General features: G+C 29.2%; 4 protein-coding genes across 7 annotated transcripts; 2 read left to right on the top strand and 2 right to left on the bottom strand.

Annotated features, from left to right (window-relative positions):
• Window positions 1-543: 543 nt before the first annotated feature.
• LOC117231343 (ADP-ribosylation factor 6) lies at window positions 544-4,928 on the bottom strand. Of its 4 annotated transcripts, XM_033489716.1 has the most exons (6): window positions 4,680-4,905; window positions 3,989-4,100; window positions 3,714-3,817; window positions 3,436-3,634; window positions 3,174-3,356; window positions 544-931 (listed from the first exon to the last, which is right to left on the bottom strand). In XM_033489716.1, exons 2-5 carry the CDS (start codon window positions 4,068-4,070, stop codon window positions 3,214-3,216), a joined length of 528 nt encoding a protein of 175 aa, XP_033345607.1. In that variant the 5' UTR covers window positions 4,071-4,100; window positions 4,680-4,905; the 3' UTR covers window positions 544-931; window positions 3,174-3,213. The 4 variants fall into 4 exon arrangements, with proteins under 4 accessions (XP_033345607.1, XP_033345609.1, XP_033345606.1 ...); XM_033489718.1 differs by having other exon boundaries at window positions 548-3,356; window positions 4,784-4,928; XM_033489715.1 differs by having other exon boundaries at window positions 548-3,356.
• A 1,599-nt stretch (window positions 4,929-6,527) lies between these two features.
• On the top strand, window positions 6,528-9,189 carry LOC117231290 (UDP-N-acetylhexosamine pyrophosphorylase). Its single transcript, XM_033489607.1, has 3 exons — window positions 6,528-7,663; window positions 7,750-8,146; window positions 8,220-9,189. Exons 1-3 carry the CDS (start codon window positions 7,188-7,190, stop codon window positions 8,754-8,756), a joined length of 1,410 nt encoding a protein of 469 aa, XP_033345498.1. The 5' UTR covers window positions 6,528-7,187; the 3' UTR covers window positions 8,757-9,189.
• A 345-nt stretch (window positions 9,190-9,534) lies between these two features.
• LOC117231276 (separin) lies at window positions 9,535-12,272 on the top strand. The gene is made up of 9 exons (XM_033489578.1): window positions 9,535-9,860; window positions 10,021-10,237; window positions 10,308-10,600; window positions 10,685-10,821; window positions 10,894-11,110; window positions 11,186-11,496; window positions 11,559-11,726; window positions 11,795-11,940; window positions 12,036-12,272. Exons 1-9 carry the CDS (start codon window positions 9,651-9,653, stop codon window positions 12,179-12,181), a joined length of 1,845 nt encoding a protein of 614 aa, XP_033345469.1. The 5' UTR covers window positions 9,535-9,650; the 3' UTR covers window positions 12,182-12,272.
• Window positions 12,010-14,429, bottom strand: LOC117231277 (mannose-1-phosphate guanyltransferase beta). The gene is made up of 5 exons (XM_033489579.1): window positions 14,017-14,429; window positions 13,507-13,723; window positions 13,050-13,443; window positions 12,579-12,972; window positions 12,010-12,500 (listed from the first exon to the last, which is right to left on the bottom strand). The coding sequence occupies exons 2-5, from the start codon at window positions 13,657-13,659 to the stop codon at window positions 12,332-12,334; spliced, it is 1,110 nt and encodes a 369-aa protein (XP_033345470.1). The 5' UTR covers window positions 13,660-13,723; window positions 14,017-14,429; the 3' UTR covers window positions 12,010-12,331.
• Window positions 14,430-14,898: the final 469 nt, after the last annotated feature.

Genomic DNA, 14,898 nt, shown 5'->3' on the forward strand with positions numbered 1-14,898 from the left:
AGTTTATAGATCTTATAAAAAAAACACAATCCATTGTCAGATTATCAACTAGATAGTTGTAATAATTTGTAAATATTTAAATAATTATTTCTCGAAATTAAGTGCAATTATAACTATTTTGTTTAAAAATGATATTTTACATTTTGAAAGAATGCTTTTATAATTTAAAGGTGTCTTTATTATACAAATAATAATAATAATATACAAGTACATTTTTGCTGGATTCATCGGTTTTCAATTTTGTAAAAATTATTGTTATTTATCTATATAGTATTCAATGTAGCATTACATTTATCATATATTTTTATATCCTTTATTTGTACTAAAAACCAAAAAATTCTATTGCACCTCTAATTACTATTCGTATTTTAACATTCAACTTCGTTTTGAGGAATGTGTTTGTTTTTAACTATTACACCATTCGAAAATTCATATAAAGCGATTAATTAGTTCATTGTATGATTATCTATAATCTGCTTTATACTACCATTTTCAAAATAGAGAAATAACTGAAAATACTCTTTCATAAATAATATTCCAATATGACTGAAAAATGTTTCGTTCCTTTTTATTTAATGACTATGTAATTATAAAATTGGTTAATAATGGTGCATTGAGAATTCTCTGGCTAATAGTATTATGGGTCAGCGTTTCCCAATTTCTTTTATCTATATGGATCGTATCTACTTTAAGTAAACTTTGTTTAAGATTAAAAGACAGTTGTGCTCTCTAAATTTATCTATTCTTTCGTCTACGGAGTTAAATTACGTATGAAATATGGCCTTTATATATTATCCTTTTAATTTTTATGAAACAAAGAATACGATCCATGGAGTGTAAACGTTAAGAAACGCTGATAATTGTATTGAAGTAACCAATTTCTTCCTTACTCCAAAGCGTTTTATATCGAGCCCTGCATTCTGAATGGCCCCTGTTAAAACAAATCGTTGGAAAATGTAGCTGATACATATATGTGTGAACTAAACAATGGAAATATGATGATACCAAATGCTTACTTTGACAATAAGCCTATTTGACAATGTTATTTATTAGTATTGCGTTAAAAAACGTATGCTCTAACTATAATGAAAAACGCATACGCCTTGTTTTTTTTTCTTTCTGCTCATTTTTAAACCTAAATTCAGTATCTTGACTATAAATGCTTTTGTTATTTCACACTGAATGAAGAATGAATAAATATATTACATCTAGCTAAAACTCGCTTTGTTATTAAAAAATTACTAAAAATATTTGTTTCAAATTATGTATTATCTGCTTACAGGATTCATTTCATTTCAAACTTTAGACATTTTACTAATAAAACGTGTACTCTATGATCAATAAAATTTCAACATTCGATTTAATTCAATTATAAATATTTAATTCATTCAAATAAAGTTTATTGCCAAAATATATTTGCTCTTTTGTAATATTAAAACGTGTGTATTCTCTTTAAAAAATAACTATTTTTTAACAAAGTTATTTTAGTTACAACTGTTACGTTTCTTTTGTTTTCAATTACAACTAAAAGAAACAAATATGACACAGTATTATAAACCTTCTTATACGAACGAATTTAGTGAGTATAAACATATACATAGAGCACTGCTCAATACTAGCACATACACCTCGAAAGAACAGTCTATTGCTTTCTTTCCAAAATCTGTGTACTGCTTTTAAATATGAGCTAATTTATCTTGCACATTAGTTCTCACCAAAATACAATACTTAACATTAATGGTACGGATGCCAAGAGAAAGAATCTGACAAACTTATTATATTTGTATTAATTATTACTGCGGTAAAGTAATACAATTTGTTAAAATACTAATACCCTAATTTATATTATATCATGGAATGCAAATCAAATGTTGACATAGAAACAGAGCGATAGAATAACGTATACCATCGTTACTCTACTTTTAATCGCTATGTAAATATGAAGCTTGTAGAAAAGAAAGAATTGAATTATGTTGAAATATTCGTTTTGTTTAGTTAATAGCAAATATTGTTAAATATGTATATCATTCTTATTCTACATCTTATTATCAAAAGGAAATGAAATAAGACGCACATAGAACACTGTCTGGCTCTTTTTTCTGTGACCTAATTCTAGTTCTGCGTAATCCGATCGCTTAACTGGTAAAAAATATTGGCAGATATAATGCTGTTACGTTATTAGTAACATTGTTTCTATTTTCTTCCTTTTCCTCTCTCTTTCTTTTGAGCTCATGATATCAAACCCAGTAGCTTACCATTTGTGCGTACAGAACAACTCCATTTATGTATGTATAAGTGTATGTTTGTACATCTAATGCGTTTCAATCGAAGTTAAAGCACAAAAAAATACACAATGTCAGAAGTTGCACTTTTTTTCTCCTTTTCATCTTTTTCGAAAAAAGAAAAGTCGACTGATATGCATAAAAAGTTGACTCAAATGGAAGACGATTATTAAAAAAAGAAAAAAAAAGAACTGTCTGTCACTATGAATATTTTTTAAAAATGAGATTGATAGCAAAAATTTATCAAAGGAATATTTCTGTGCTGTATAAAGTCATTAATGTAAGTGCTTTGAATGTTTACTCACATATATCAGTGGGATTATATGTATAAATATCATGTGTGATACATATTACATAGCATGGATAACAACCAGTGATGAATGAATGTTATGTCCAATTATTCTGGACGATATTTTAAATTAACTATTGCATAAATGATAATTTCAAATTGTAAAGATACTTTTTCTGAATGTATCTCTTAATCTCATAAGTAGCTCTTACAACTTTTTGTATTCTCTTATAATTAGTATCCCGTAATGCGGGATATGTACGCAAATATATATATAAATTATAGTAAAATGTTGGATGTGATAATCTAATCAATATTGTTGTATTAACTATTTTCACGGACTTTAGTAAACAGTTAGTAACAAAGTCTATATCTTTTGGTACTTTGATAAATTTCTATTTATATAGTATTAATATTACTGAAACGCACCATTTGATGTTAATGGTTACTTTACGTTTGCTGTAGTACATTGGAAATGATTCTCTCTCTCTCTCTCTCTCTCTCTCTTTCGCTCTCTGCCTTATGGATCATAATGATCATTATCAGTTTTGTTACAGAGCCTCTACATGATAAATAAAAATGACAATACAAAGCAAACGTACATCTTGGTATGTGGCTAACTGATGAAAAATAAATATTTGCTCATAATTTATGATTACTGGTCAACCATGTAAGGCCTTCATAAAGCCCATCTCCAGTTGTGGCACATGATGGCTGCACATACCAATTTCTATCTCGTATCCTAGTTAAACCCAGTTTTTCTTGTATTTCATGTGGTTTCATTGCTGAAAAAATAAATAAAAAATTATTTATATAAGACAAATATACGATTACCAAAGATTTATAAGATACATTGATTTATACCATCTGGAAGATCTTGTTTATTTGCAAAGATTAAAATAATAGCATCTCGCATTTCTCTATCATTTATAATTCGATGAAGCTCCTGACGGGCTTCATCTATTCGATCTCTGTCAGCACAATCTACTACGAAAATAAGTCCTTGTGTTCCAGTATAATAATGACGCCAAAGTGGACGTATTTTATCTTGTCCACCAACATCCTACAATGAAATTATTATCCTTAGTGACTTGAACATTTTCCAAGCTATATTTAGAAGATTTATAATTACTATTACTTACCCAAACATTGAACTTAACATTTTTATAGGTAACTGTCTCTACATTGAATCCTACAGTTGGTATAGTTGTTACAGACTGTCCTAGTTTAAGTTTATATAGTATCGCTGATATGTAATTAAGGAAATGTTACAAGAAAACATGATTCAAAACATTCTTTAGTCTTTTGCAAGGATTTTATTATAGAGTTTCATGTAAAAGAAAGAAACAGGTGTGTGTGTGTGTGTGTGCGCGCGCGCGCGCGCGTTTGTATGCGTCTATCTATGTAAGAAGGATACTAGTTTTCCCAGCAGCATCCAATCCTAGCATAAGGATTCGCATCTCCTTGTTGCCAAAGATCTTTGACAACAACTTGCCCATCTTGCCAGCTGCTTTCTAGGCACCTGGCACCTAAAGTTCAGAAAGTTTACCTTTAAAAAAAGTCATTTTAACACATAAAAAAGTTTTATATGAACAGTTCTAAAAAGTTTAAAAAATATAGTGCTCTTTCCATTACTTCACTAACATCTCGCTTCTTTTATGAAATTTTCGTGGGAACTATAATATACTATGAATGAAAAACTTCCACAAATATCTAACCTCTATTTAAAATTGATTATTTCAAATGAAATATAATATTTCCACAAATAATACGATTTATATGTTGCCAAAATAAGAAAGCTCAAGGACGTTCTTCCTAACCTATCAAATGCCGTAAATAGAATAAAAATAGACAGATATTAGAAAAATACTAGCGAATAAATAAATTCACGGTATGTTCGAGATCTGAATGAATCTGTAGTTAAACTTTGCTCATTTATGTAAAAAACTAAATATTCATGTAATGTAATGTCCAATAGTTGTCACGATAAATAGTCTAATTGGTATTGTGTCTTACATGACAATTGATGACGAATTTTTTTAAAAGAAATCCTTCGAGTCAGCAATACGAGAAGAGTGTAACTTGAAGCAAGCATAAATGTAACTCACCGAAATACATTTACAAAGGGCGAGTACTTTATCATGAACGCGCAGACATATCACATCACTAGACATAACTTATTTATATTACAGCTGTAATATAGCAGCATTACCGAAAACGTTATTTAGGCAGGTACAGCATGATGTCTCTTCGTAAGTCACAAGCAAACACGCATGTAACTTAAATGAAATATTGAGATCAGTTCGGTATGCATCGAGTAATGACAGGGAATTTGAAGCGCCACCGTATGTTACCATCTATTACTAATACCCAATTGGCAATACATTTGAAAATTGTATTCATACATAAAATATGTAAGGGAAACTGTTTTAAATCTCAATTTTGAAGTAATTTGAAATTTTCCAGTATTATGAAAATTTGAATCACTTTGAACACGATTCAATATTTAAAACGTTGACTGCCACGCAAATTTTATATGCTTTATTTGTAACAAAATTGAAATATATTCACCACAATATATAATTTTTGCCAATATTGTACCGTATTTGCGTGCTTTTTTCTAACAATGTTATCTACATATGTCATTCACATTGTACACAACTTTTTGAGAAATTTATTTTATTTTAAAAAATTTAGTACCTCGGGTCATTGATGACCACCGTGTTAGTTAACGTGTTAAAATTTTGTAACGTGTTAAAGTTTTTATAAATCTTGAAGACTTGATATTTTTCATAATCTTTATGAAGCTTTCGGGATTTTAAAGTTCATCACACTTATCGAAACTTCACTGATCCGTACACCTTTATATTCATAGTATACTGAACATAATTTGGTACTTTTATTAACCTTTTGAGTGCTTACTAAAATAATCTAAAGTGGTTAAAAATGTAATACATGTATATATTCTCCTTTCTTCATTATATAAATTGTTTATCCTTAAATTACCGACTGTTGCAAATAATATGAAAATCATTGATTAATACTACTCGTCTGTATACTCGTCTGTGATGAAAATACATGTGTTACTTACGTCCTTTTACATCTTCCTAGTAAATCGTAAAAATCTTAGGAATCTGTTTGTTAAGATATGTTTTGATATATTTTTACATAACTCAGTGCACTTTTAGACAATTCAAATATTTTCAATTTTTATGTACGCATGCGCACGCCGATAATTGACTGATTAACAACAAAAAATCTCACGTGTCACGATAAATTTTCATTACATTCTTTTTATTCGTTATCTTTCAGCTCGCGATATATAAAAGATCGCGAGATATAAACAATTATGTGTATGAAAAATGTATATATTTTTCATAGTTCGATATTAATCAATATTATATATATATATATATATATATATATATATATATATATATATATATATACATATCTTTTATTAAATAAAAAAAGTTTCAGGATTGAATATCATTCAATAATTCATCAGATCTAATCATCAGAAGTGATTATAATCCTGTATCTTTCCTTCGTATTTTTCCTTTATTTCCATTTTCCATAAAAACTTTTTTTCATAAGATCTACGAATTTTTAGTTCTTTTAATCCTTTCACAGCTCAGTGAGAATTATTTTGCAATATAAGAACATACTACTATTTCTGTTCTCCATTATCTGCATATATGTACATACGTAGGCAAATATAGAAGATAGAAAATTAACTTTAATCAAATATTAATTTAATATTAGAGTGACTAAGGTATAAAAATTATGCTAAATATATTACAAATTACGAATTACATAGTCATTTTGATTCAATATATATATATATATATAGATATAGATATAGGTATTGGTATATGTATAATAGTAAGTATGGTAGTAATAAAACATACTTAACATGGACAGTAGGAAAGAACTATAATATCCACTATCTCTATTTGGAAAGAACGGTACAGAAATAATAAATTAATTTTACTAAAATAAACGTTTGTTTTATTAATATACTTCGTATGAAGATTCTTTAAAGAACTTTCAGTTATATTCACAAAAAGGTTAATCACGTGTGACCTACAACAGTTTAGTTAACATAAGACTCGGTAGTCGATACTCGGTACCGGTGAACCAGCGTGCCATACGAAAAGGTTACAGTCTCTGAGCGTTCGGTCGATTCTTGACCGGTGAAAGAAATATAAAAAAAAAGAATATGATCTTTCACGGTCGGCATTCGTCCGTGGAAACAAAATATGCTGGAAAAGGAAAGGGGAATAGTTGGAGAAGCTGGAAGGGCGAGAGGGGCCGATAAGAGAAATCGAGCTGAACGTGCTACGTGGAATCGTGAAAGTAAAGGCGTATCCCGCTTTACCTATGAGTTGGGATAGGTTACAGGTCGCGGTCAAATACCTGTTGCTCGACTCGTTGTCTATTTATTTTCATCTATTTACTTAAGGTCAGGTTCGGACAGAGAGATACAGTGCAAGCAGCTATCTTTCAATTTATCTACTGTTATCTACTGATAAGAGTATTTCAAATAACGCGATTGATATCAGCTGCTCTTGTTGCATACGCGGCTGTCAAACGAAGAAGTGGACCTCGTGAACATGGAGTCTCTTAAGAAAAAGCTGATAGAATACAATCAGGAACATCTGTTAAAATTTTGGGACCAATTGTCAGATAAAGAGAGAGAGAATCTTTATCAAGATATATCTGAATTAGACCTGGCAGATGTGACATCATATTTTGTCAATGCAGTACATGCATCGAGTAGTATGCAGAATATGTTGGATGACAAGGTGACTCCGATTCCTAAAGAAAATATTGCGTCATTGAAAATCACAGATAAAGAGCAATTAAGAGTATATGAAAAATTGGGACTGCAAGAGATAGCAGATGGAAAAGTAGCTGTATTGTTAATGGCTGGTGGCCAGGGTACTAGGCTAGGTGTATCTTATCCTAAGGGTATGTACAATGTGGGTCTACCTTCTGGAAAATCTCTCTTCCAACTGCAGGCAGAAAGAATACTTCGTTTACAAAATATGGCAAAAAAAGAATGTGGGAAAGATGGAGAAATTAAATGGTACATATGTTTCCTTCATATGAATCAAATAATTTATATGTGAAAGTTTGTACTTTAAATAAACTAATAGTTGCCTTTATTTCTAGGTACATATTAACTAGTGAAGCTACTCATGAAACAACTGTATCTTTTCTACAAAAACATAACTATTTTGATCTGAAAGAAAAGAATGTTAAAGCCTTTAAACAAGGTATGCTTCCATGTTTTACACTGGATGGAAAAATCATTTTGGATAAAAAATATAAAATTTCAAAGGCACCAGATGGAAATGGAGGATTGTATCGAGCTCTAAAGGTGCAAGGAATATTAGATGATATGAAACAGCATGGAATTCACAGTGTTCATGTTCATTCGGTTGATAATATCTTAATAAAAGTGGCAGATCCCATTTTTATAGGATACTGCTTATCTTCATGCACTGATTGTGGAGTTAAAGTTATAGAAAAATCTTCTCCGAATGAGTCAGTAGGAGTTGTGTGTAAAGTACGTTTATAAGATATTTCAATCATTTACGACATCAGTTTTATTTAATTACTTTTTATCATCTTTATTGTAGGTCGATGGTATCTACAAAGTCGTAGAGTATAGTGAAATTTCAAAAGAGACTGCTGAATTGCGTTCGGATGACGGACAATTAATATATAATGCAGCAAATATATGTAATCACTATTTCACCGTAGATTTTCTACATGATGTTGCTATAAATCACGAAAAGGAAATGGAACTTCATGCTGCTAAAAAAAAAATTCCGTATATCGACGCAAATGGAAATCGAATTGAACCCAAATCTCCGAACGGTTTTAAAATCGAAAAATTCGTATTTGATGTATTCGAATTCGCGAAACAATTATCAGTTTGGGAGGGAATTCGCGAAGAAGATTTTAGTCCTCTAAAAAATGCGGATTCTGTTGGCCAAGATTGTCCAAGTACCGCGCGAAACGATGTACTTAAAATACATAAAAAGTGGCTGTTAAATGCTGGAGCTACATCTGTAGCAAATGATGTAGAAATATCTCCTCTATTATCTTATGCGGGAGAAAATTTAAATCACATGATGGGGCTATCATTAGAAGGACCGTGTGTATTGGAATAACAAAATTCAATATGTACTGCTTTTGTACCTTTTTACAATACTGTTCTTGTTAAGAGTCTTTAAACTATCATAAGAATGTATTCTGTGATTTAATGATAAAATTTAGCTATAAAAATTGTCGACATTCTTATATAAATTTTATAACAGTAAAATACGAAAGTATTACGTACACATGCATAAGCTTCTATAATAGAAAGAAAACGAAATATATCTTGCGCGCGAGTATGTTCACGTATGTAGATATTAAAAAAATTTACAGACTTAATTATTATATTAATTTATCTGAATCATGTAATTATAAAATATGTATCATAAAATTATAAAAATTAATGTAATGTGATGAAAGTGTAACAAAATTCATGTATTTTGGCATTATGCATTTACATCAATTTTGTACGATTGGTATAAATATAATAAAAGAATAGGAGCATAATAGTAATATAAGTTTTATATATTTATATATAATCTATGTAAAAATATAATTTATAAATAAAATTTATATATATTACACAAATTATGGCTTTTCAAATGTCATTTAATATCTGAATCTTGCTGATATGTCTTGCTTATGTATATTTATGTTTATTTCGGATCCTTTGGAACATGAAATATTTTATTTAAACAGAAATACATATATTTTCTTAAATATATAGAATGGGAGTCCAAAATGTAAAATTATTTTGAAAAAGAGTACATAAAAATTATAAATAATTGATACTCTATTATTATTTTTCCCTAACCTAATATGTATACGTATATATATGCATACATATAAGTTGGTATTCTCGTCGTTAGTCACATTTGAATTTGAATCGTTTGAAATAACAGTTAAAACGTACAACTAATGCCACAAAGCGCTAAAAGATAAAGAAATTATCATGTTTAAAGTGGTTTATGTGTATTAACATGGACGAAATTTTTCAAATTTTACACGAATGTCATTTAAATGATGACAAGTGTGAAAAAACATCGGATATTAAAGAAACTAATTTCATAGAAGATGTAAAAAGGAATATCGAAAAATTATTCACAGAGGTACAATGTAACATAGGAAGTGTCGAATATGCAAATCTCAACAAAATGTTGGCACTTTGTTATTTAAAGGTATTATATTGATTTTATTTATAATTATGAATAGAATGAATATAATTATTCAATAATAATAAAATAAAAATTAAGTAATTATTGATTAACAATTTAACAAAGTCACATAAACAATATAGAATTAAGTATTTTTTGATAAATTTATAAATACTGTTTGTAGATTGGTAATGAGTTTGAAGCTATATTTCATTTAATTGAGTCACATGCAGTGATACTTCGTCAACAAATATTGCATAGAAGTGTGAAAACAGAAATGCGTGAATCAATCTTAAATACACAACAATCTTCTGGACTTAAAGCTTCTTATGTTGGATTTAATATAAATGACACAAATAGAGTTGATAAGTTAAAGGCAAAACTTTTTGATCTGCCCAAAGGTAAGAAAATAAAATATTTAAATATTATTGAACGTATTAAAGCTGTTATAAATCTTTCTTTTTTATATAGAATGGTATATGATTCAAGTCACTGGACAGTATAGGTCTCCAGGAGATATATTTAAACATAATAGAACTAAACCACATGCAATGCATGAAATGCATATTACCATATTGCCAACAGGGACCAAAGAAACAGAACCCTTCTGTATAACATTACCAAAACCAAAGTTAGATTCTTCGTATGATATCTGTTATGAAATTCAGAAATTACTTTCTAATAATAGGTCAGAATTAGAAGCTACTTATGCGAATAATGAATTATATTGGAAAATGAGAGAAAGGCAAAATATAAGTATGAAGGTATTTATATAATAAACATAATTTTGGTAAATTTAATAACTTTTCTCTATATATATGTGTATATCTGTGCCTACTTATATGTAGACTGCTATCCAAGCATTAGAGTATACATGGTTACGAGAGTGGAGAATCTTATTTATAGCAGATCCAATAAATAAACCTGACATAGTAGCAGCTACTGTACAAATGATTGACAAACTAATATCTGATAATAAAAATTCGTAAGTAAAGAATAAATTAATAATTAAACAATTTTTTGACATACGTGTATTTAATTGTATTATGCATTATAGAAAAAAGATAACAGAAAGATCTAAGTGGTTGTTAAGAAAAGTAGCATTATCAGCATGCTTTCTCACAAGAGAAGAAATAGCACGTGCGGTAAAATATGTACTTCCTGATTATAATAAGTTGGCAGATAACATAATACTGTCCATATTTGGGAAACTACCTTGTATAGAAGAATTAAAAAATGCAATTAGGAAAACATTAATTTTAGTCATTGATGAAGTAAGTTTGAAGCATGCCCATTGTAAAATGTAAAATAAAGTTCGTGATTTGGTAATGTTATATAACATTTTACAGCATATGGATTATATACCTTTTGAATCTATGGAAATTTTAAAATGTCATCCTGTTACTCGTTTTCCATCACTGCACATTGCATATGCTTTATTTAAAGAGCATGAAAGCACAATGGAGAATGGCTGTAAAATAATTTATACAAAAAATGATATGGGTACATGTATAGTCAATCCTTCTGGTAACTTGACTAAAATGGAAAAACGCATGAGGTTGTTCATTGAATATTGGTTACCAGATTGGAAAAGTTGGTATAATGTTGAGCCACAAGAAGGAATTTTTGAAGATGCACTAGTTAACCGTGATATATTAATGTAATGTTTATTTTAAATATTATCTTATCTTTTTAACTTTCATAATTTATTATTTTTCATAGGTATAATGGTCATGGCAATGGAATACAATACTTGCCAGGAGAACGCATAGAAAGACTCAGAGTAAGATCAATTGTTTTATTATTTGGTTGTAGTAGTGTAAAATTACTTACAGTAGGAGGACGTTACCCACCATATGGAATCCCAAATCAGTATTTAATAGCTAGCAGGTAAAAATAAATTTTTTTATAACTTTAGTTATTTATGTATTACTTGGTATTTTATATTATATTGTTAGCCCTTGTGTGCTCGGTATGTTGTGGGAAGTTACGGACGCTGATACTGATAAAATGACAACGAATTTCATTAGTAATTGGATTCCATCTCCATTAAATAGACCATGGGCTGATGTTGATATTAATATGTGGTGTGCGGGTACACTAAGTTAGTATAAAAAATTATAAAGTATCTTGTTAATCTTTTTATTTTTTAAGTTTATGATTTTATAATTTATTTTTTTCTTAATTTTTGATAATTAGAATTTCTAAAAAATCGTAAAAGCTCCCAAAATGTGTCTACAGAATCTGAAATGTTAAGAGCAATAGCAAAATCTAAAGACATCTGTTCTCAATATATGACCGCGGCCGCAATAGTAGTACGAGGACTACCGGTAAAGCTCATTTAAATTGTAAATATAAAAAACGATACAAACAAATATATACTAAACATCAATTTATATGTAATTAAAAAAGCTAGTAAAAATTTTATTTATAAAATGTTTCGTAGTTTGGTCGTTCATTATACTCAGTGTGTATTTTTAAAGTACTGTTCTTGGTCACATGATTATTTGTGGTTCCGGTACAGAACTGGAAATGTTCTTGTGAGGTAAAACTTGACCCCCATTGATATATAATTCATCCTTAACAATTACATCTTCACCAAGTACTGTAGTACCTTCCATTCGCACCCAACGTCCGACAACGCTTCTCCAGCCAACAATGCACCTACGATGACATCACTTTGCATTATAAGCACGCACAAATACACTATCTATATACATTATAAATTGCTTTAACATTTACCCATCCAACCATGCGTGCTCTTTTATTACAGCTGCTTTAAGAATAGTGCTTCTTTTAATGCAACAGCCATCAGATAAAATAACACCAGGGCCAATTGTAACATTTGGTCCTATCCTACAATCTTTCCCAATCTTTGCTGTTTCATCTATTAACACATTTCCCACTACTCCTGGACCAGAATATAATTTTTCTGGAGATTTTTGTCTTAGAGATGTCAGGTACATGCTCATTCCTTTGAGAAAATCTTTTGGTTGTCCAACATCCATCCAAAATCCTGTTAGTTCCATTGCATATAATTCTCCGTCCCGAGCCATATGTGGAAAAATTTCTTTTTCTATACTTGTAGGTTTCAATTCTATTCTTTTTAAGACACTTGGATTAAAAATGTACATGCCTATAAAATTACAGTAATTAATACCACCAAACATTCAGAAACTAATATATCTGAATTCAGTGTTAAAAGTATAATACCTGCATTAATTTTATTAGAAATAAATTCCTGCGGCTTTTCTACAAAGCTTTCTATTTTTCCATCATCTTCATAGACTACTACACCATATTTTGATGGTTCTTCTACTTTAGTTACGATTATGGTACCCTCTCTACCATGATTTTTATGAAACTCCAAAAGTTGCATAAATGGAAAATCACAAATGATATCAGAATTTAAAACAAAGAATGGCTCATCTCCTGCACATAACAGATCATGTACCAGTGCGAGAGGGCCTGCAGTGCCAAGTGGTTCTGGTTCATGTGAAAAGATCAAATGTACCCCTAACTTTTTAACTTCTTCGCTCAAATCTCTTTCCATCTCTTCTGCACGATAAGAGACTGCTAGTATTACCTCTGTCACATTTGTTGCTACCTAAATGTAATTTTGCAATCAATTTATAAAAAGTTAAAGTATCACAGAGATATCACTACATACCAGAGCTTCTATTTGATGTAGAAGCATTGGTTTATTAGCAAATTCAACCAATGGTTTTGGCCGACTTAATGTAAGAGGTCTCAATCTGGTTCCATAGCCACCAACAAGTATTACAGCTCTCATTGTTCCTAGCTTCTTTCTTTTACGTTGCATCACTCATCAATAATCCTAATTAAAATGTGTTCATAGTAAAACACATTTGGAAGCAGATTTTATTCTGAAAAGATATTAGAAATGAAGATTAAAAATGTATATATTCTTTAATTGTATACAGATTCAGAATTATGTATGAAGATAAATATTTAAATGAAATATATCCAATTTGATTAAAAAAAACTGTATTTGTAATATATCTTTATTCACTAATTGACTAATAATATAATAAAATGTATAAAAGTGTAATTGAAAATAAAATGTACTAAAAATTTAATTATGCGTTTGCAAAGTATTTATTATACACAAATACATTTTTTTTCGTAGAGGTGAAAAGAATATTAATGAAAGGTATACCTCATGCCTACATATCGATACGAGCACAGGCAGAAAACAATCATTACTGATGAATATTGCCACGTAGGATTGAAATACCACGTAGACGTATGTACATAGCGACACATGTATGCGATAAGAATACACACATAATTTTTAATACTAATATAATCAAATGCTATTAATCGATTTACATTTTACATTTACGATATTACTCTTATCGGAATTTCTATCATTCATATTGGCTTAACTTTTTTTTTAATTAACATTACACTATGTAATGCTTATCATCCGTAATAAGCTACAATAGCGCCATTACTATTACTTATTTGTCACTTGCACACGTAATATTTGTACAAATACACTTTACTTGTCGAGTTCATTTTTTGAATATTTTTTATTGAAACTGTTTCACATAAACTTTTTTAATAATTTTAACAATCTTCATTTTTTTAAAAGTACGGAAGAGTTAAAATCGTTATAATTGTTGTAAAAGTGAAGAACACTTAATTACTTTTAATTTGTGGAAATATAATTAAATAATTTTAATTGATATTTTTATCCTTGAAATCAATTTTTAATACAGATTAGTAACAAAAAGTAATATGGTACCAAATACGTTTCTTGTCGGATAATTATTGTTGAATTATTTGAGTGTTAAAACTTGAACGAATTACAATTAAAGAAGACGAAAATCTTGGTTTCGAAAAATTGGAAATCGAAAAATTTGGTTTTTAATACACAAAATTAAGAATGAATAAACCAGCGAAAGACAACCGCATCTAAATTCCTCACGTATAGTATATTATTCTATGCGCTTGCGTCAAAGTAAATATCTTTTATATAGAAACAGAATAAAAACAGGTAATTGTATTATGACTATTTATGACTGATTTTTATCTT

The sequence above is a fragment of the Bombus vosnesenskii genome, unplaced genomic scaffold (assembly GCF_011952255.1).
Source record: "Bombus vosnesenskii isolate JDL3184/JDL3185 unplaced genomic scaffold, Bvos_JDL3184-5_v1.1 scf7180000013272, whole genome shotgun sequence".
NCBI lineage: Eukaryota > Metazoa > Arthropoda > Insecta > Hymenoptera > Apidae > Bombus > Bombus vosnesenskii.